Source organism: Stenella coeruleoalba (genome assembly GCF_951394435.1).
Source record: "Stenella coeruleoalba genome assembly, chromosome: 17".
In the NCBI taxonomy this organism is placed as follows: domain Eukaryota; kingdom Metazoa; phylum Chordata; class Mammalia; order Artiodactyla; family Delphinidae; genus Stenella; species Stenella coeruleoalba.
Window position 1 is genome coordinate 51,567,102 of NC_137163.1, and position 24,286 is coordinate 51,591,387.

Genomic DNA, 24,286 nt, shown 5'->3' on the forward strand with positions numbered 1-24,286 from the left:
GCCCTGCTTAATGGAAAGGAAAGACACCAAAATGGGAATGTTGGTACCACCAGTCTGTCAAGGAAAGCACAATACGCTGCTTTGGTAAAAATGGAGAACCCATCCCAAACAGGACACCTCACTGGGATCTGTGACTCATTGTCATTATATGGCAAGTAGAGCCTGGAAAGGCTTTGACTTCAGTGATAGGAAATATGTGGAGAAAGAATTTTGTATGTGAGTGGCAGACTGAGCCAGGAATGAAATGGGAATGGCAAAATTATTTCTTCCCCTCACACAAGGGTCCCCTGTCAGTGACATCCTAATCACATATTTCCTTCCAAGGGCCTGAAATCAGAGCATTACAGGGAGGGTTACTACATTTCATTTTTAACTTTATTTTTAACCCTGGTGGTAAACGTAATAAGGTATTGTGTCTAGACTTTTTAAAGTATTTTGAACAATAAGCTTATAACCCAGATGAACTCCATTCAACTACACATGCTGAGCAGTTACTCTGTCCAAAGCACTAGTGGGGTACCCCAGATACTGCACGCATATAGTCCCTGCTCTCTACTGCCTCCCAGAAGTGTGGGGAAATTCTATATAAATAAGATGACATCCTTAGCTGTTCTGTGATAATTCAGTGACTCAAAACATATAAAGTGTTTATCTCAATACCTTGGATATAGTAAGTTATATTGTTATTATTGCTATTATTACTGAGAAATAAAACTGATTCAGTCACAGGGGAGTTTTCACACAGGTAAAATCAGTGTGTAGCTGTGCTTGATCATAGGAAGATGGATTAGATTCATCCTCAGGGTTTCATCCAACTTGTGACTTCTCACTTTGACTATGTGATACTGAGGCTCCTAGAAAAATAGAATTATTGTCAGTTCTCAGGAAAGCTTGATGGAGATGACTTTACTTGTGTTTGCAAATGTTAAGCATAAGGTTGGGTCTGATATCACTTAGAATTCAATAAGTTATGACATCATAGTACCTTGCAAATTATTTATCACATTTGACTTTAGCATGGGTAACTGGATTCAGAATTCCTGCCCTAGACATATTACCCATCATTTGCTTAGTGGGAATGGAGTTTAAGATGTGACAAAGCATGTCCTTTTATAATAAACAAGGCTGAGCTGAGAAGAGCCCTGAAGACTGTTTATACTTAAGGGTGACTTAAAGTTACAGTGAGTTATATATTACTGATAATATCTTAAGTTCTTTTCCGAAGAACTTAAGGAGGAATGAGCCTAGAAGTGAAGGAATCCTTCAGGACTGAGAAAGTAAACATCCAAAGGTAAATTTTACCAACTTTACAATTGCATTCAGAGCTTGCAAGTATTAAAAGAAGAACTTCCTGGGTATAGGCCCATCATCTAAAGTATAGGTTATGTTTTGAATAAAAATAAAATTTCTCCCAACTTCATTCAAATCTCCAAAAGCCTTATTCAAATCTGTAACACAGTTTTTATACAGCACTGAATTTCCCATTGTTGAAAAAGGAATAATTTCTAATAACTTCATTCTATACATCAGGCCATATTTATTTAGTGCCTGGCATGCCCCATGCCCTGGCAGGACCGTGGGCATATGGAAGCGACTAATATACAAATCTTGCCCTTGAGTTGCTCAGAATGTAGATCAAACACACACACACACACACACACACACACACACACACACGAGTCTCTTCCTCTGACATCTCTTGCATGTGTGACCTTAGTGAAATAGTCAATAGACTGCCTGAGCCTCTGTTACCTCATCTAAAAACCAAGAGTGTTAACAATATATTAATTAATGCCAAGCATCACAGAAAGGATGAAAGAATTAAATAGATGAAAATAAGAAAATAAAATGTAATACAAATGTTGTGTTAATACAATGTTAATATTGACATTTACACAGGTACTCTCACTTTACAAAAAAAAGGAACATTTATGAAACAATGACTGGGCTCTTTCTGTGAATCAGAAGTCTTCCTAATTACTTCTATAAAGGAAATGGAGCTGCATTATAAAGAAAAAAATGCTAGCCCTGGGATGTAATTCTTTTTTATCATACGATAATGGAGCACACTGTATCTCAAGAAAATAGTCATTTTGTGGGGGAGGGAGGAGATAACTGTTCTCAAATACATCATAAAACATAATGACTTCATAAGGCAAACTTGATTTCACTAAGCCAAAATACAGAAAGGAAGGATCTAGTCATAAATCACAGTTGCCCCAAGGCTGGTGGCACCTATCCACAAAGCAATCATTAGGGGAAAGAATCACTTAGTTGGTGAAGCTTAAATTGTAATTTTTTTATTACATACAACTGCTATGTTCTGTTTACATAGCTAATACATATTCTATGCAAGTACATTGATAAAAACTCACATTTATAACGGTTTAAATGCTTTTCTCTGAGGAAATCCAAGCCATAAGCTAACAGCTCTCCATTTAAGTATTTGGGCATTTCTACTGATGAAAGTACTAATTGTTTGTCAATCTATTTTAAGACTTATCTCCTAATTTGTTCCAACACTTCCATTAATTGGGTCTCTTTAGAGTGCTTTCTGCCAGTGAGCTAACCTGAAAGAAGAGAAAAGATGAAATGTGTTCCTTCTCAAAGAGGATTTTGTTCCTACAAACAATCTTGGGATGCATGTTTTACTTTACTTTTATTAATTTTAATAAAAGTTAAAGTCTCATCAATTCTTCTTGCCAGTTCTATTCTCCTTTCTCCCTCCTCAGAGGTTGCCACTAAAATGATTTTAAGGATGTCCTTCCAATACTCATTTTTATTTTACTTTTTATCTATATAAACATCAATTACAGGTAGTATTTTTTTTTTTTTTTTTTTTTGAGGTACGCGGGCCTGTCACCGCTGCGGCCTCTCCCGTTGCGGAGCACAGGCTCCGGACGCGCAGGCTCAGCGGCCATGGCTCACAGGCGTAGCTCCACTGCATGTGGGATCTTCCAGGACCGGGGCATGAACCCGTGTCCCCTGCATCGGCAGGTGGACTCTCAGCCACTGCACCACCAGGGAAGCCCGGTAGTATTATTTTGTACAGATTTTTTCATAGTTGGAGTCATAATGAATATATTCTATAGCTTGCTTTTGTGCAGACCACATTATTTGTTGAATTCAATCACATCTAGAGAGAGAGAGAACTGATTTATTGATTTTAACCACTTTATGGTATTGCAACCTACAAATCTTCAATATTTTTACCTGTCCACAGATTGCCATTTTGTTGTTTCCAGTTTTTTCAGTACTGAAAATAATACTGCCACTCACATCTTTGTACATTTATGGAATTATTGCCATAGGAAAACAGCATTTAAAATCATTAGTAATTCCTATGAATACAATTTAATACAGTTGGGAATTTTCATCAAAGTTCATTCCAGCAGGAATTGTTCAAGGAATGAAAACTTTACTTTGGCCTACAAATTATAACTAAAAGTTAATGCTGAAAACATCAAACTGTGCTTGTGAAAGTAAATGTAAGTGGGCTTTTTAAAAATATCTTCTCTTTCTGATCATTTATAATGCTATTATTCTCCATGGATATGAATGATTGAGAGTTACCTTCATTGCAATGATATTCTAGACATGTTTAAGCTTAAGAACTTCCAAATATATTTCTAATGAATTTTCTCTAAAATATCAAGGACACTAACTTTCTTTAGTGGGCAGAATCTTAAAATCAAGCCAGTTTGTTTTTTTTCCTAAGAGAGTTCTGAGTGATCAGAACACCAGTTTCTGAAATGAAATTACTGTGAATCAATGACAGCATTAAAAGAAGTAGGGCACATGAGCCATATAGTTAGAGAATTTTTACTAAAAACAAAATAATTTTTAGAAGGAAATTAATCTTTGTCATTTGCCTTAGCAAATATGATAACCTATGAGACATGGTAGGGATAAAATAAATATAAATAACAATTATATACTTTGCACAAAACAAATACATGACAAGGAAAGAAAATGTACATTTCACTATGCCTAAAAGGACCTTTGTGCATCTTGGCAGATAAAAATCATACTCATCTTCAAATGACTCAAATTGTGTCACCCACACGAGCACCTTCTTGATGCTTCCCCTCTCTCTCATCCCCACTCCAAGACAGAAGTAATAGCCCCACCTCTTGAAAGTTGTATGGATACCTACCTGGGATATCTTATGATATGATTAACTTTTACCACAAATTACAGCTTTTTTGTATACTTAAAACCTTATCCCAATTAGACTTACTCTCTGTCATCTCTGATTGCACCAAGGGCATTGTTCAAAGCCTTGCTCATAGCAGCTTTCATGAATATTTGTTGGACTGTATTAAGAAGGTATTCCTGTTGGCTTTTGCCTTTCTTTCTATCCGAGAGAACCAAAAGCTATAGTTTCTCAAATAAATTTTTAAAATTCTAACTTCAATTTCATCTGAATGCTTCTTACCCATGGCTACTTGAAAATACTTCAATCATAAATCATTAACTCTCCTTATCAGTCAAGCAACCCCAAGGTTTAAATTTCATATGGATCTAGGTCAAGTGTTTGCTACCAAAATCATTATGGAAACCTGTGATTGCTAAAGGAATGATTAGCCAATCCACAAACTGGGGGTAGGTCCTTTACTTTTCCGCCTCCTTCCTCTGCTACTGATTAGGATTAGTTCTCTGCAAAATAATAATTTCCCCTAAGGGACAGACAAAAGGAAAGCTGCTACATGTTAACAGCTCTGAGAGGAAAAAATAAAAATATTTGACGAAAGCAGAAGATTCAAAATCGCTATGTAAAGTGAGAGTTTTGAAGCATCTACAGATTTTTCTTTAGCCTATCATATAGATAAATTACAATTATTTAGACAGAAAACAAATATAGACACATTTTCTAATAAATCAAATTTGTTTCTTACACTATTGAAGTGGAGATGAACAGTCATTTGTTTAACAGATATTGTTTTTGTATCTCTCATGTACAGTTACTCTGCCTTAAGAAGATGACAATTAAGTTCGGGAAGAAAAACATACAAGCTTGCAAAGTTAAATAATAATATCTAACAATAGTGTGAAAGACGTTATTAAAAAGAAAAATATTCAGCAAAGATTTTTATCTGTCAGTGTTAATATATTAATAATCAATCGTTCACTATATTACCGTAATCTTTAATACCTATCATTTACTAAGCATTATGTTAAGTTTTATATGAGTAAAATTTTACCATTATGAGATTAGTAACATTTTCACCCCCATTTAACAGATTAAGAAAATGAGGACATGAGATACATAGATACATAGCAATAAGTAGTGGAAACAGGATTCAAACCTGAATATATCTAACCAGGATCTAAATTCTAGCCATCATATCATAGGTATTTTTTTCTAAATTTTGGGTCAAGACAAGTCCATATCCACCGGCAACTAATATTTTAATGTTAACACAGACAACATCTATTACTGTTTATTTCCATTGCATTTTAAAATCAATTGGAATATTGGCCTTTTAGCTGTGTCTATGAGAATTATTTTTCTCTGTTTTTTCTTTAGGGTTGTGATACACAGATGATTTATGACATGTTGCTAAGATTGAAATCCATTGTCTATTTACCTGGTGACTTTGTCTGCAAAAAGGTGAGTTCATGCTATTTTTCTAATGCATGACTAATAAATACATCTGAGGAGTTCAGATATAAGGCAAGAGAATAGTTTAAACAAAACTTGTCCAGGGTGAATTCCATAGTATGGAAATAATCATGATATACAATTCTGTAAAACTATAATGTGCTCTCAGAGTTCAAAATGGAACAAGACAATATGGATTTCATTACTTATAGGATATAAGTGTGGGTGGTCTGAAAAGTTGCTTTGTGTAAATGTAAATCATCAATTGTCACACCCCATTAACTCCAAATACTTAAGGTGGAGGGAAAAGTTACAGAAGTGAAAGGTGGTTCTGCCCTTTTTATGTCTTCAGCAAGCTATCAGTTACCTCCATTTAGCTCACCCAGTTAGTAAATAATCAATGTCATTTTTTTTTAATTTTACTGTGCTTTTTATGATTACAAAGTAATACACGTTCATTATTTTTAAAATGGGAAACACATAAAAGCACAAAGACAAAAACTCCACCACCCAGAAATAACCACTATTAATATATTTCAACCTATCTTTTTATATCGACTGATGGATAGTTAGAGCTTGTTTTATAAAATTGGCACCATACCTCGCTTATGTTTGAAACTTCTTTTGTCATGTCACAATATATCATGGGAACATTTTACATATTATTAAGTAATCTACAACATCCTTTTTAAAGCTGCATAATCTTCCAGTCTATGAATATATCATAATCAATTCCAAGTGTTTGCTATTACAAATAACTTTAAAATAAACAATTTTGCACATCTCTGATTACTAACTCAAAGGGGGAGAGAAGGAATGATGACCTTGGGACCTTGAGATACATCTTGAGATATTAAATCAATAGTGAAGACAATAATCAAAATAAAAAGTAGAGAAAGATGAACAGTTCAAAGAAATGAGAGATGATCCAAAACCCTGGGGAGTTCACACATGAGTGAGGGTAAGAAGTACTTATATCATTCCAAAATAATGTGCTAGATGGTAGAAGTAAGCACAAGCTGTGGTAGGACACAGAGTAAGGACACTTCTGCACTGGGGTACTGGCAAGATTTCCTGGAGAAGATGCTGGTCAAGCTAAGTCTTGAAAAATGAATCAGCATGAACCAGGAGAAAGAAGAAGCAGGCATTCCAGGTAGAGGAAAGAATTCACATGAGTCAAGGCAGAAAGGAAGGGACTCTGTCTTCAGAGGGAGTGTATGGAACTACAATAAGTCAAAAGCTAGAAAATTTTAGTATCATTTATTCAGTGAAACTCAATAAATAATTTTGAAATACTATGGGCCAGGCACTGTGCTGGGTACTGGATATATTCAGCAGTGAGCATAAAAAGGTGGTTCTTGTCCTTCAAGGGCTTACAGTCTAGTGCCAGGGTATTCAATTCACAGTGTACATCAGAATCACCTGAAGTTAGAAATCTGGGCTCCATCTCCAGTAACTTAATTGGTCTGGGTGGAGACCACATATCAATATTTTTAAAGCTCCCAGATGATTATAAATTGAGCCAAAGTTGAGTATCACTGGCCTGGTGGAAGAAACAAACAATAAACAAATAAAATTACTGTGTAACTCCAAAATGTGCTAAGTTTCTATGCAGCAAAAACAATTTGCCAGGAGAGTGCGTGGTGGCAAAGGCACTTACTTTAGATTGGGGGACTCAGACAGGGAGAGATTGTCAAGCTCTCAGGCATGAACTTTGTGAAAATCTGAAGAGAAATAGTTCTCTAGTTTAAAAAAAAAAAAAAAAAACTGGAGAGGACACTATTTTAGATGAAGACTTGGGACCATGAGGCAGGACAGAACTTGACTTGTTTAAGGAATGGAAGCAAATGATCAACTAGGATAATGGTGAAAGACAAAGTCAAATAGAGTGAAGGTACTTTAAGGCATCCAGGTAGAGATACCTAGTGCACAGGTGGAAATCAGTCTAGCCCGTGAGAGAGGACAGAACTGGAGGTAAATCTTTGGAAACCGGCATATGATGGAAACTGATATCATAAGAAGCTCAAGAAAAGGTAAATAAAGAAGACCAAGGCTGTAACTTTGAAGAATACCAGTATTTATGGAAGAGGTCAATGAAGAAGAATCACAGAGGGCAACTGAGTAGGAGCTGTCAGAGGTAAAGAGGAAAAATAGAGATTGTGATATTAATGAAACCAGGAATCTAGAATCCCACACAAATTAGTCCAGATTAAATGTGGGCATACTGATGATATAAAATCATTTTCATTAAAATGGGAAATACAAACCACAGCTCAGTTTAAGGACCCCTTTCGGGCAGTGATGCATTTAGGATAACATGACCTTAATGCATCAAAATGGCCTTTCAATTTGTTCCAATAGCAGCAGGGACTGAAAATTGAGATAACTCATAGAAACTTTAGCATCTGGGCCCACAATCAGTGAAAATTTGTTTAACAAAGTGTGAAATGCAGAGTAGATGCAGCGTTCTCATTTCTAATTTCTTCCTCACATCGCATCCATCACTCAATAATAAAAACAGGTCAGTGAACACAAATGAAGGAAGGAAAAAATAAGCAGAGGGAAGAGCAGAAATGAAAAGACATGAGACTCCAAGCCACATTTCTTTGTTTCTGTTTTTAAGAAGGGATTTAATTAAGAGTAGACATAGACAGAGGTGAAAAGTTGTTACTTGTCCAGATTTTATACAGCCAAGTTCAGCTTTGTTTTTTATCATTTCCCCAAATCATTGTAGGAAAATGGAAGAAGAAAAAAAAAAAAAAACGAAAGAAAACATGTTCCATTAGCAGTTGTTTAAATAATTGAAGAAATGGCAGGGCTCAGGACTGAGTTTGCTGACCTATCTAATCCTCAGGATGGCTCTTAAACTTACCAAGTGGGTAGTTTGGACTGCTTCAAAGAGTACTTAGGAATTTTCCCAGGATTAATTTGCAAGAATTAATTTGAGCATCATAATGCCCGTCAACCTTGGAAATAGCCTTCTACACAGGAACCCCGAAAATTTGAAGTGCTCTCTCACTAAGGGTTACATGAAGCGCTTGCATTTCTACACTTTCTCCAAATTAGTACATAAACCGACCAGAAGAGCTTGGTTTGATCTTATTTTGCACATGCTGTCAGACGTTGCTCTCTAAGGAATGTCTACTTCATTTGAATGCCAATTAAACTTGCAGGAAAGTTTTAAATTAGCCTAGAAATATGCAAGAAATAGTGGAAGTTTTGGTTCGTTGATTATGCCAGATCTCCTTGGAAAATTATTGAAATGACCATTAAAAAATAATTAAAAGTGCTGAACTATATTTAAGTACCCATTATGTACTTCTACCTCCAGTCATTTGTAATAACTGCCTTTGAAAAATCATTCCAGTTCCTTGAGAATTACTTCATGCAGAGAATTAAGGAATATGACCCTGTCCTAATCATTACTTCTTGGAGTATCTCTTGAAAAGCTAATTTTTAGACACTTTCGCTCATTTTTAAAATAATTCATAGATATTGTGTTGGTTTTAAAGAGATCAGTCTTGATATTGGATTCATTAGATATGATCTGTACATATAATATAATCAGGTGACATAGGTGTTGCTAGTTCTAATGCTATCATCTGCCAGCCTCGTACGTTTGCCCAAGACACTTAACTTTTCAAGTCTCTACTACCAATTTTTAAATAAGAATAATGATATCTTTCCTATTTGACCTCACTGGGATTTTTGCAAGAAATAAGTGAGTTAATATCTATGAAAATACCTTGCAGCTATAAAGTAGCATGTTCCTTTATTTTTTTAATTTATTTATTTTATTTATTTTATTTTTGGCTGTGTTGGGTCTTCGCTTCTGTGCGTGGGCTTTCTCTAGTTGCAGTGAGCAGGGTCTACTCTGCTGTGCGCGGGCTTCTCATTGCAGTGGCCTCTGTTGTTGTGGAGCACAGGATTTAGGTGCGTGGGCTTCAGTAGTCGTGGTATGTGGGCTCAGTAGTTGTGGCTTGCGGCCTCTAGAGCGCAGGTTCAATAGTTGTGGCGCACGAGCTTAGTTGCTCCGCGGCATGCGGGATCTTCCCAGATCAGGGATCGAACCCGCGTCCCCTGAATTGGCAGGCTGATTCTTAAACACTGCACCACCAGGGAAGCCTCAAAGTAGCATGTTCTGATAAAACAAACACAGGCGTTAAAATAAGGAGCAATGTAAAATCTGATATTATGATTTTAAAAGTACTTTGCAAATGCAAGATGTATTATTAGCACTGATAATGTGGAAATAACTATAATTAGATCTATCTGTATTGGAATTTCTACTTAAATCTACATTTGGGAATAAATATATCTATTTATAGAAGGTATAAATACACAATGCAAAATTTAAGTATACTTTTTGCATTGCTTAGTTAGGAGATGTGCATTCTAGGCTTCCTTTTGCTTCTATTTACTATCATGGAGCAACGGTTACTCAGCCAAATATTAGCCAGTAAGCCAATCTGTGCCTTTATTTTCTTTCTGTAAAATGGAAATAATAATACCTACTCTAGCTTCCTCATAAAAGTCATGGGGAGATAAAATGAGAATTTCAGTGTCACAGATGTTAACTAAGAGGTAGAGTCTGAAAACTTTAAATTTAACCTAACAATTATAATATGACAATAAGTAATGTTCAGGAGAATAACCCTTGGTATTAAAGAATTTCAAAACTTCCCAGAGAATAGCTGAATTATAAATTATTCATAAATGAGTGCCTATGTCATAATTCCTATGCTCAGCAGTGGAACAAAGTAGACATTGTCTCAGCCATTGCAGAGCATAAACTATAATCAACATTGTTTAATCCTAAATTAATTTTAGTGTATTCTACTCCTTTGAAAATATGGTTGACAAGAATGTTTTATGAACTCAAATAATCCAGCCCCCTCCTGAACCAAATATAAGAGAATTTATTATTGTATTTATGCTATTTTTAATAGCTCAGGGTGATCAAGACTCAACTCACTAAGACATATATAGGTACTGTTATCCAAATAGTTTGCCTAGTATTATGAGAACTGGCTTATTTAAAGTTTAAAAGCTTTTCTTCACCCAAGTGCCATTTAGATCTCTTGTAAAACATAGTTATGTTTTTTGGATCCTGGAGTGAGATGTGTTCCAAGGGTCCCACAACCACCCACTAGTTTAGTAATTTGCATGACTCAACATAAAGTTATATTTATCACTTAAGATTTATTAAGGCAGAGTATACAATGCAGGGACAGCAAGAAAAAGATATGCATAGGCAAAGACTAGAGAAATCAGGTGCAGATTTCCTAGATCCTATTTCTGAGAGGCTCACATGAATGCATTTTTATCTCCTACTGTGGACCATAGAGACAAGAGAAAAATATCTCTGCCTAGGAAAGCTTGTCTAAGTCTTGGAGTCCAGAGTTTTTAAATGGGGCTGGTCACATACCTACATGACCAGTCATTGTTCAGACTCCAAACTAGATACAAATCACACACCATAAATCTTTGTGTTTACATTAAACAGTGTTGACAGCCTGGTACATCCTGCCACACTGCCTGAGGCATACAGAATAACATTAACCAGTGTCTATGAGAACGTTCCAGGAGTTTAGTTCTCAAGGCATTGAACAAATGTCATTGCCCTGGCTCCAGAGTCCCCAGAGATAAACAAGAACTGAATAAAAGAACCTGCTGGGGCTTCCCTGGTGGCACGGTGGTTGGGAGTCCACCTGCCGATGTAGGGGACGTGGGTTTGTGCCCCAGTCTGGGAGGATCCCACTAGCCGCGGAGCGGCTGTGCCCGTGAGCCATGGCCGCTGGGCCTGCGCGTCCAGAGCCTGTTGCTCCGCGACGGGAGAGGCCACAACAGTGATAGGCCCATGTACCGCAAAAAAAAAAAAAAAAAAAAAAGAACCTGCTGAAGGGAGGAACACTCCCAAACTCATTCTATGAGGCATCACCCTGATGCCAAAACCAGAAAAAGATGTCACAAAAAAAGAAAATTACAGACCAATATCACTGATGAACATAGATGCAATAATCCTCAACAAAATACTAGCAAACAGAATCCAACAGCACATTAAAAGGATCATACACCATGATCAAGTGGGGTTTATCTTCAATATATGCAAATCAATCAGTGCAGTACACCATATTAACAAACTGAAGGATAAAAACCATATGATAATCTCAATAGCTGCAGAAAAAGCTTTTGACAAAATTCAATACCCAGTTATGATAAAAACTCTCCAGAAAGTGGGCATAGAGGGAACCTACCTCAACATAATAAAAGCCATATATGACAAACACACAGCCAGCATCATTCTCAATGGTGAAAAACTGGAAGCATTTCCTCTACAATCAGGAACAAGACAAGGGTGCCCACTCTCACCACTATTATTCAACATAGTTTTGGAAGTTTTAGCCACGGCAATCAGAGAAGAAAAAGAAATAAAAGGAATCTAAATTGGAAAAGAAGAAGTAAAACTGTCACTGTTTGCAGATAACATGATACTATACATAGAGAAGCCTAAAGATGCTACCAGAAAACTACTAGAGCTCATCAATGAATATGGTAAAGCAGCAGGATACAAAATTAATGCACAGAAATCTCTTGCATTCCTATACACTAAAAATGAAAAATCAGAAAGGGAAATCAAGGAAACACTCCCATTTTCCATCGCAAAGAAAAGAATAAAATACCTAGGAATAAACCTACCTAAGGAGGCAAAAGACCTGTATGCAGAAAACTATAAGACACTGATGAAAGAAATCAAAGATGATACAAACAGACGGAAAGATATACCATGTTCTTGGGTAGGAAGAATCAACATTGTGAAAATGACTATACTACCCAAAGCAATCTACAGATTCAATGCAACCCCTATCAAATTGCCAATGGCATTTTTCATAGAACTAGAACAAAAAATTTTACAATTTGTATGGAAACACAAAAGACCCCAAATAGCCAAAGCAATTTGAGAAAGAAAAACAGAGCTAGAGGAATCACGCTTCAGACTATACTACAAAGCTACAGTAATCAGGACAGTATGGTACTGGCATAAAAACAGAAATATAGATCAATGGAACAGGATAGAGAGCCCATAGGTAAACCCACACACTTAAGATCACCTTACCTTTGACAAAAGAGGCAAGAATATACAATGGAGAAAAGACAGCCTCTTCAACAAGTGGAGCTGGGAAAACTGGACAGTTACAGGTAAAAGAATGAAATTAGAACACTTGCTAACACCATACACAAAAATAAACTCAAAATGGATTAAAGACCTAAATGTAAGGCCAGACACTATAAAACTCTTTGAGGAAAACATAGGCAGAACACTCTATGACATAAATCACAGCAAGATCCTTTTTGACCCACTTCCTAGAGTTAGGGAAATAAAAACAAAAATAAACAAATAGGACCTAATGAAACTGAAAAGCTTTTGCACAGCAAAGGAAACCATAAATAAGATGAAAAGACAACCCTCAGAATGGGAGGAAATATTTGCAAGCGAAGCAACAGACAAAGGATTAATCTCCAAAATACAAAAGCAGCTCATGCTGTTCAATATCAAAAAAACAAACAACCCAATCCAAAAATGGGCAGAAGACCTAAACAGACATTTATCGAAAGAAGACATACAGATTGCCAACAAACACATGAAAGAATGCTCAACAGCACTAATTAGTAGAGAAATGCAAATCAAAACTACAATGAGGTATCACTTCACACCCGTCAGAATGGCCACCATCAAAAAATCTACAAACAGTAAATGCTGGAGAGGGTGCAGAGAAAAGGGAACACTCCTGCACTGTTGGTGGGAATGTAAATTGAAACAGCCACTATGGAGAACAGTATGGAGGTTCCTTAAAAAACTAAAAATAGAATTACCATATGACCCAGCAATTCCACTACTGGGCATATCCCTGAGGAAACCATAATTCAAAAAGATACATGTACCACAATGTTCATTGCAGTGCTATTTACAATTGTCAGGACATGAAAGCAACCTAAATGTCCATCGACAGATGATTGGATAAAGAAGCTGTGGCACATATATACAATGGAATATTACTCGGCCAAAAAAGGAGAGAAATTGAGTTATTTGTAATGAGGTGGATGGACCTCGAGTCTGTCATACAGAGTGAAGTAAGTCAGAAAGAGAAAAACAAATACCATATGCTAATGCACTTATATGGAATCTAAAAAAATGGTACTGATGAACCTAGTGGCAGGGCAGGGATAAAGACACAGACATAGAGAATGGACTTGAGGGCACGGGGTGGGTAGGGGAAGCTGGGACAAAGTGAGAGAGTAGCGTTGACATACATACACTACCAAGTGTAAAATGGATGGCTAGTGAGAAGCTGCTGCATAGCACAGGGAGATCAGCTCCATGCTTTGTGAGGACCTAGAGGGCTGGGATAGGAAGGATGGGAGGGAGTCTCAAGAGGGAAGGGATATGGGGATATATGTATGTATCCATATGTATGGATATATGTATGTATGCTTATAGCTAATTCACTTTGTTGTACAGCAGAAACTAACACAACATTGTAAAGCAATTATACTCCAATAAAGATATATATAAACCTGCTGCAGTAACACTTTCTTCTCAACATGGAACAAGAATAATAGCTTAAGGGTCTCATACGCCCCAATTACTAAAATCAGACCTCAGTACTATAGGCAGAAGAGTAGAGTTCACCTTTAGATGACTGTAACCCATGTTCTTTGGATAAACTAAGCAACTTCTTCAAAGCATAGCAGCCGTCACCAAAGCTAAGGTGAATATGCTTACAATCTGTTATTTCCTCTCTCCAATCCCATTCTTAAAACAATGTGCTGACTGAAGTATCTTTGCCTGTCCAGTGATGGCACACAGTGCTCAGGTTCTAGAAGGTATCACTTTCCTTGTAATTTCCTTTCACATGTTATGTCAAACTGATGTCCATAACTACCTCAGGTCTTAAGATAATTATTATTACACTTCTATTCCTTGCTTCCTTCATTTACATTTACTCCTCTAAAAGAGTTTATATCTTTTAATTTGGGGCATAATTGTCAAGAATAAAGTGACTACCATTTCCTCTTTACATTTGGCATATAGGGAGAAATTGGCAAGGAAATGTATATCATTAAGCAAGGAGAAGTCCAAGTTCTTGGAGGAGCTGATGGCGCTCAAGTTCTGGTTACTCTGAAAGCTGGAGCAGTGTTTGGAGAAATCAGGTATCGAAAAGACACCTTGTAATATTGAAGTCTGTCATTTGTTATAAAAGAAAAGTCTTGGGCCATAAAATAAGTAAAGTTCCCATTCAAATTCACCAATGGTTTGATTGTGCTGACAGCATTGATAAAATAAGGATTTTCACATTTCTATTTATCCTTTCCCTTCCCCAAAAGAACTAGCTCATTCAGCCCTTTAGGCCCAGGACTTAGGTCAGTGTCTAGCATAAAGTAGATGCTCAATATATGTTGAATAATGAATGTGTGAATAAATGAATGGATGAATGATGAAAGAGGAGATTGGGAGAGTTAGTCGTCAGATTGTTGGAGAACTTGAATGCCAGGCTAACACAATAGTTTTGAGTAGGTGAGTGATAATGATTATCATTGTGGGACAAAATTGCCTGAGTCCAAACCCCAGTACCACCACTTACAATCTTTGCTCCTTTGTTACTTGACCGCTTTGTCCTTCATCTTAATAATTAGAAGAGAAGGGCTTCCCTGGTGGCGCAGTGGTTGAGAGTCCACCTGCCGATGCAGCGGACACAGGTTCGTGCCCCAGTCCGGGAGGATCCCACATGCCGCGGAGCGGCTGGGCCCGTGAGCCATGGCCGCTGAGCCTGCGCTTCCGGAGCCTGTGCTCCGCAATGGGAGAGGCCACAACAGTGAGGGGCCCGCGTACCGCAATAAAATAAAATAAAATAAAATGGCGTAGTAGAGTCAGCCATCTGCATCTGTGGGTCCCTCATCTGAGGGTTCCACACACCAGGACTCAATAAACTGGATTGCACGACCCATATGTGAATGCACAAGCCATGGATACAAAGGTCTAACACTACAGACAGCAAATTCAAGCATTCTGTGGGCTAAACATTCCATATGTATTATTGTATTTAAACATATTCATGTATTCATCCAATAAACACTTATTTTGAGTGCCTAGTACATGCTAGACGGTCAGGTATTGCTCTAAACTCTGGGAATGTACTGTGAAAACAGTAAACAAGAGCTTACAGTCTTGAGGGAGAAAGCTAACAATAAATAAACTAGACGATAAAATCACATTGTGATAACTGCTATAGAGGTAAAAATTGTTAGAGACTGGGGATGCTACTTTACATATAATGGCCAGGGATACCTCTTTGGACAGATAATATTCCAACTGAGACTTGAGAGAGTAAATGGAGCAGCCATCCAGACATGGGGGAAGAGCCTCCCATATGATGGAATAGCAAGGGCAGAGGCCTAGAGGTAGAGCAAGCGTATCTGGTTGAACATCATAGAGGTCAGTATGGCTGGAGTTCAGAGACTAAGGGACACTGTGGCGAGATGAGGCCAAAGAGGTGCTCAAAGACAAGACTGTACAGGCCTTTTAGGCCATGGTAAGGAATTTGTATTTTATTCTAAATACCAATGGATACCAATGGAGGATTTTAGGCAAAAGAATGATACAATTTGAATTATGATGTTAGAAGACCACTCTAACAGCTATGTGCAAAAGAGGCAGTAAAGAAACGAGAATGAAATAGAGATCAATTAGAAGTCAGTTGCGGTGGTTCAAGTGAAAGATGATGGAGTCTTGAACTAGGATGCTGTCTCTTAGGGTAAAGACAAGAGTGCACTGTCAGGCAGTTATTAACATATCCATTTCATGATTGGAAAAATTGCAATTCCAAGGTGTCAATTATCTGGCCCAGGATAACATAGCTAGTAAGTGAAAGGGACAATATTCAAACACGAGCTTCATGGATCAGGGCCTAGTGATCTTTCCACCACACCACAGAAGAAAGGTGGTTCATCCAACCTCTGATTTCATAGCTGCTAAGAAGTTATCTTCAGAGTTCCAGAGATATGAATAATTTCAGATGACTTTATATTGGCATAATTAGGGTTTCCTTAGAATGTTGAATCATGTTAATTCTCTGTTGATAATGTGCCTTCTCTTTTTTATTTTTCCTCCTTGCTTAAAACTGGGTGGGCACTTGTGTGAGGGTCTTGCTCTGGGGCAGTGGTGGAAACACTTCTCAGAATGTCCAGATCTGTGTGTTCTTTGCCTATTTTCTATCGCTTCTTTACTAGGAGTACTTGCAAAAATGATTTAATATTTTAGTGACTTAATAATCACTGTAATCTTCAAGGTCATAAAACAAGCAACAGTCTAATCTCAAACATTGCAGAAATTAATTAGCTGACCTCTCCCAAGGGTTGAGTACTCCCTGAAGAATAAAGCTTTATAAATACAAATATGTTAATTGCTGATATTATCATCACAGTAGGAAATATTCTAAGAATACAATCCAGGTGCTGCTGAGTTGCAATTGAAAGGAATCTTAAATTCTTGACAGCAGCTTCTCAAATAAATCTCCTATTACCCACTGGGTTTCTAAGGCCAAATTGAAACCAGTAGACCAGACAAGCTCTAAATTCGCTCAGTAATCTGGCTGATTCAAGCAAAAGGGAGGTTTTTGCCTTGATTCTCTTCTTGGCTGTGGTTGAGGAGAAATACGATACATCTGCCTCTTCCCAGATACCCTCAGGCTTCACAGGCCCACAGCTGTCATATGCCCCTGGAGCTCTAGTTATTTATTCCAGCAATGGAGGCATGCCTGCCAAACATCTAGATACTGGAAAGATCTAGTAATTGTGTTTACTACTCAAAAAACCTGTGACCTTTTTTAAAATGAGCTAAATCCAGCACTATCATGTAGCTTTTTAACGAAGGTTCTTTTTTCTTAGGAAAAAATAAGAAAGAAAAGAACTGAGGGCTTTCAAGGACATTATATACTAATCCAAAAGAGCAAAGCACTGACTAAAATATAGATTTACAGCCTGTCATGGAGAAAACGCAGACCACATTTCCAATTAACATCTGAGGAGTTCAGACACCCCATTTTTAATAGAGAGACTCAGGGTCTGCCGGGGGATAGCCTTGTAGCAGTACTGACTCCACTGTTTGTTTTCACAATTACAATTATAGCCAAGTCTTATTCACCGAATGTATTTAACCACTTCCTATCCTCCTTCTTCATCTGTTAAAATCTCACTTTTCCTGAAATGCATCTGAATTTTTATCCTTGCTAGTGCTATTATGATTTCAATAGAAATCCCTACTGGTTTCATCTCCCTTTGGAATGTCCTCCCCCTGGAAAATACCTATTCACCTTTCAAGACTTCAATTCAGATGTCATCTCTCTGAAGCCATCTCTAACCAACCCCCCCCAAACAACTAGTTGCTCCTTGTTCTATGCTTTCATAGTATTTCATTAGTGACTTTACTACAGGAATTACCACTAATTTATAATCAATTCATTCAAATGGATCTCCTCAACAGACTAAGCTATTAAAATGTAAGAACTAAAACTTTCCATCTTCATGTCACCAGCAGCTATATAAAAACTGTACAATGTGTTGATTTTCATTGATATTCTGCCTCCATTCAAAATAATTTGCAGGTGCTATTCAGAAATTTCTGATTAATTAAGTAGTTAATTGTGATTTGATAAAAAAAAAAAGCAGAAAATTATATTCATTACGCCTTACAGTATAATGTGAAGTGCCTCAAAGAAGGCCATGCCTGGCATGGTGAACAAGAATGGTGAGCAAGAAACAATCACTTCCCTCAAGGGCCTTATAAACAAAAGACAAGGAAACAAAAAGATTCCAATACTAGGTGGTGAAATGTATGGGTTGCATTCAATGATGGAGCATACGCAGGATGTTATGGAGTACAAAGCCTTCACAAGGACCAATCCTTCAGATTGAGCAACTGCTTGAGGTTATTTGAGAACTGAAGGCAGACCTTTCAGTGCTTCTCAAATGACATGTGGAGAAAAAAATGTGTGCAGACAATATGTGTGCACAAAGGTCAGTCCTGATAGCCTGTACAAGGGTGTATGTAAAGGAGTATTCACATAATGCCTGTAGTAGGTTGAATGTTGGCCCCCCCAAAGATATATCCATGCCCGAACTCCTGGAACCTGTGAATGTGAACTTATTAGAAAAAAAGAAGAAAAAAAAAGTCTTTGCAGATATAATTAAGCTAAGGATCTTAAGGTGAGCTCATTCTTGATTTTTTTGGATGGGCCCTAAATCCAATGACAAGTGTCCTCACATGAGACAGAAGAGGAGAAGACACACAAACACAGGGAGAAGAGGGGAAGGCCGTGTGAAGACCGAGGCAGAAATTGGAGTTATGCAGCCACAGCCAAGGAACTCCTGGAGCCACCAGAAGCTGGAAGAGGCAAGAAAGCCTTCTCTCCTAGAGTCCCTGGAGGGAGCACAGCCCTGCCAACAACTTGATTTTTGACTTCTGGCCTCCAAAACTGTGATAGAATAAATTTCTGTTGTTGGTAGTCACTGGTTTTACAGTAATTTGTTACAGCAGCCTCAGGAAACTAATATAATACTAATCTTTTTACATTGTTAACTTTTGAAATTTACTGGGGAAAAAGAAAAGGTCTGCTTGACACTCCTTCAGCTCACCCTACATGGCCAGTCCACCTCAAAGACCTATCAATTTCACGTCCAAAGTGTGTCTCCAATTGTTTGCACCTTACCTTCTCCACTGACCCCACTTCTGTCCACACCACCTCCGTCTCTCACTGGACAACTGCAGGGCTGCTCCAAGTCTCCCACTCCAACCACCACACCCTCTGTAATCCAGGCCCCACTAGCAGCCAGAAGGATCCTTCACGAACAGGTATGATCATGTCATTGCCCTCCTGCTTAAAACCACTCAATGTTTTCACATGTTCTTTTTTATCTAAAAGTCCTTGCCTGACCTACAAGATCCTGCAGGGTCTAGCCCCTGCCTACCTCTCTACTGTAGGGTGTAGCCCACTCCCCTTGCTCTCCTTAATCCAGACTTTAGTTCCTTGAATGTGCCACATGCCATCCAACCATGGAGAGTTGGTTTATTTTTTCCTAATTTTGGAATTTAAAGACTGTTTTATTCAGGTAATAATGGTTTATAATATTATATGTATCATGTAACATTACATTTTGACTTCTGCATATACTGCAGTGTGCTCACCACCAAAAGTTTAGCTTCCATCTGTCACCGTATAGTTGACCTCCTTTACCCATTTTGCCTTCCCTCAACCCTCCTTCCCCTCTGGTAACTACTACTCTGTTCTCTGTATCTATGTTTTTGTTTTGTTTTGGTTTGGTTTGTTCATTTATTTTGTTTTGTTTGTGCTTTTTATATTCCGCCTATGAGTGAAAACATGCAGTATTTGTCTTTCTCTCTCTGACTTATTTCACTTAGCATAAAACCCTCAAGGTCCATCCACGTTGTCACAAATGGCAGGATTTCATCTTTTTATGGCTGAGTAGTATTGCATTGTGTATATACACTACATCTTTATCCATTCATTCACTGATGGATACCTAGGCTGTTTCCATATCTTGGCTATTGTAAATAAAGCTGCAATGAACATAGGAGTGCATATATCCTTTAAAATTAGTTTTTGTGTTCTTTGGATGAACATACAGAAGTGGAATAGCTGGATCATATGGCGGTTCTAATTTTTTGACGAATCTCCATACTATTTTCCATAGCAGCCATGGGGAGTTTTTACCTCTGCCCATATAGGTTTCCCACCCCTTTAACCTAATCTCACCTACTTTCAGGACTTCTTTTTCTCCATTATAGGGACCACCCAGGTCTCCTTGCTATATTCTCTAGTTGGACTACATTCCTATCTTTCAGAACACTTACCTTTGTAATCACGCACTTGCTGGTGCATTTATTTCTTCAGTGTCTTTCTTCCTTCCTCACTAACTCATAAGCACCAGGACTACAATGTATGGCTGTGACAGTTGTGCTCTGCATCAGGATGTCCAGGCAGGTCCTGAGAGAACTGGAATGCAGCCTGCACTCCACTCCTGAGCATGAGCCCCACTGTTACACTCCCCCTCATGCACAGGTGCCCTTTACTTTGCAAAAGGGGGTATTTTTCTGGCCAAACTTTACACCTATAGGACTGCATTTGCCAGAGAGGCTGTATTTTTCCATTTTGTACACAGACACAGTCCCTAGCAGACACCACACACCCGATCTGCACTTGATCCCCAGCCCTCAGGGGAGTGCCTGGCGCACATAAGTGCCTAATAAATAGTCATTGTTATAAATAAATTAACGTAATTATCTTCTATCTTTGCAAATGTACTAATACACATTCATTTTTGTCATGAATATGCATATTCAGCCTCGTACCCTTTTTGTCAGTTTTTATTATTAAGAATAGGACTGCAGACTTCCCTGGTGGCCCAGTGGTTGAGAGTCCGCCTGCCGAAGCAGGGGACATAGGTTCGTGCCCCGGTCCGGGAAGATCCCACATGCCGCGAAGCGGCTAGGCCTGTGAGCCATGGCTGCTGAGCCTGCGTGTCTGAAGCCTGTGCTCTGCAACGGGAGAGGCCACAACAGTGAGGGCCGGCGTACCGCAAAAAAAAAAAAAAAAAAATAGGACTGCTACGTTTATCTTTGTAAGAACATTTTGCTTTTCTTTTATTTCTTTGAAGTTTATTCCCCAAAATGAAATAACTAGGTCAAAAGGTAGAAACATTTCTATAACTCTTGGAATATATGGGCAGATGATTTTCTAGAAAAACTGAACCAATTTAAGATACAACATGCAATGTATAGCTATTTTTCTCTAGTACCAGTGATATTACCTCATTATTCTCAGTTGGTTTTGCACTTTAATAGTTGTTTTAATTTGCATTTCTCTAAATAGTGCTTAGAAAATAATAGGTCCTCAATAAATATTTGATAAATCAATTAATTTTCTCTGGGCCTATTTATTTTCACAAACGTGATCATATTTATTTTCTGCGTTTCTTTCATTGTACAATATCCTTTTTTCATCATATATAACAAGTTATTGGGCAGAATTTAGGCAGTGATATATGTTTTAGATAGTCTGGCTTTTATTTAAAGTATTTAAGTTCTGACTTTTCACCAGCTATATTGGTCAAATCACCCATTCTGCATATTTAACAAATATTTTCTCTATACCATTGTGAAAAGGCCAAATATTTTGAAGAATAATTTTAAACCTCTTTGTTCCCTCCAAGCAATGTTTGCCTATTTTCCCTGAGTACTCAGTTTTCAAAATGAGAGTACCAAGGTAGACTTTTAGTTTTTTGGACTATTTTAATTCCATATTCTTATTCTTCATCAGAATAATTCTGTTATTCCTTCACCCACTACCCTGCCTTTCCTAAAAGACAGAAATAGTAGATACATTGGAAGTATGAGCAGGGGTAAGAAGATTGATAAATATTGAGGGAGAAAACTTTTCATTTCCATTTTTTTCTGGCTCAATCCTGTGCATACTACCTGTGTTAAAATATGTGTTTATATTTTTCACTACCTTCTTTAATATACAGTCTCTGTTTGTGTAGCATTTTTTGCTTAGAGCAGAAAGCAAACCTCACCTAAGTTTCACAATATTCCTCTGAACCACTACATTATCAGTACCATTGTTTAAACATGTATTCAAATATTCTCAGGACTCCTCCTAAACTGACTTCATCTGGTGACTCTAATTCTATGAAAATCAAGGCTCTTTACCACCATTTGGAATAGCAGAGAGGGAGTAAAGAATCTGATTGTCAGACATTGGTAGAGCTTATCACGACCAGCCCAACTGGCTTCCTCCTTGATTTTTCTAATATCCATGTGCAAATCTCTATCATTAGAACAATAACAATGGCTTCATTAGCAGCATTAGAGTTTAGGGTGTAAAGAAAAGACTCCATGACTTGAAGTCAGCTCTGGTCTTGGATTTGAATTTCTGCAATGAAACTCGTAAGTATTTGTTCTGGAATAAGTCACTTCACTAGATTCTGGACCTCAATTTCCATGTCAGTAAGTGTAGGTAAGAACCTACCTCACCAGTTTCATGTGGTCATTAATATATGACATCGTTAGCTATTTTGACCCCAAAGAAACACATAGTTAAGCTAGAATATTAGTTTGTTTGATACAGTAATTTCCAGCCAGAGTATCATATATCCTCCTGGGTACTTGATATAAATAAAGAGGGCAAGGAATAAACTGTGCATGTTATTCCTTTTTTCCCCTCTTCTTTAGAATTTTTACCTAGATTCTTCATCGATCATCCACTTTTTTTTAAAAATAAATTTATTTATTTTTGGCCACGTTGGGTCTTCATTGCTGCTTGTGGGCTTTCTCTAGTTGTGGAGAGCGGGGGCTACTCTTGGTTGCGGTGCACAGGATTCTCATTGTGGTGGCTTCTGTTGTTACACGGGCTCAGTAGTTGTGGCGCACAGGCTCAGTTGCTCCGCGGCATGTGGGATCTTCCCGCACCAGGGCTCGAACCCATGTCCCCTGCACTGGCAGGCGGATTCTTAACCACTGCGCCACCAGGGAAATCCTGATTATCCACTTCTTCTAAGGCCAATTCAACTCTGAAATCAAGACTTCCTGGGGGAAAGAGGACTGTTTTGTATCTGTGAAATCTGAACTCTTTAACTCCGATAAAAATCCATACATAGAGATTTTTCTCAAAAATCTAGGTTAACATGTGTTGCCTTGCAGTGGTTTTATGACTATCAAAGTATTTGCGAAGAGCGAGCAGTCTGGGCAGAGGTGACACGAGAACATCCTCTGATATTTGCTCACCCACAAAAGTTTTGTTAGGATTTATATTTAGTGAAGTGGTAAAAATTTTCAAGCAACAAAGTGTTTTCCAATAACACTGAAAAGAGTAAAAGAATATCTCATAGAAGTCTACACAGGTGACCTAACCTCCTGCACTCCAAATATAATCCAGTTGGAAATTTGCTTAATGAGAACAGATATATGAAGTTGTAATCTCTCACTCAGCATTGGATGTGATTGATCTTCTTTCCATAGATAGTATTCATAGTTTTATTTCTATTATAGGAAACGATTCTACATGAGAGTATGCTTTTAGACAAGAAACTTCTTCATTTTAGGAAACATTCTCATTTTTTTACAGTTATCAAAGCATTAATCATTCTGAATTGTGTTTATCTGTTTAAGAAGTCTGTCTAGGTTTGCATCCAACTCCACAACAATGAGCTGTGTGGCTCTGGGTGAGGTCCTCAACTGAGGTTTCATTTCTTCATCAATTAAAACAGAGTAATAATAATACACAATTACCTCATAGGATTGAAAAGCATTATATGTGTTGATACAAAAGAGAACTTAGAAAAATACCTGGCTCATGGTAAGCACTTAAAAATATTAGCTAGTAATACTACTATTACTAATGTTATTATCAATATTTGCTAGTCGACTAGACAACCCTCGCCCACGCTTATCCCACTCCTAGATTACAAACAGCTTGAGGGCAGATTTTTTTTTTATTGAAATATAGTCGATTTACAAATATTGTGTTAGTTTCAGGTATACAGCAAAGTGATTCAGTTATACATATATGTGTATATCTATATTCTTTCTTCGATCCTTTCCTGTTA

General features: G+C 37.6%; 1 protein-coding gene across 1 annotated transcript in view; it reads left to right on the forward strand.

Moving 5' to 3' along the window:
- CNGB3 (cyclic nucleotide gated channel subunit beta 3) overlaps positions 1-24,286 on the forward strand; it is a gene marked incomplete at its 3' end in the record, with an annotated part of 141,384 nt that overhangs the window by 106,452 nt on the left and 10,646 nt on the right. Inside the window, exons 14-15 of the mRNA XM_079902412.1 lie at positions 5,531-5,614; positions 14,700-14,818. Of these exons, the coding sequence (XP_079758538.1) occupies positions 5,531-5,614; positions 14,700-14,818 (203 nt within the window). The remainder of the gene's footprint in view (positions 1-5,530; positions 5,615-14,699; positions 14,819-24,286) is intronic.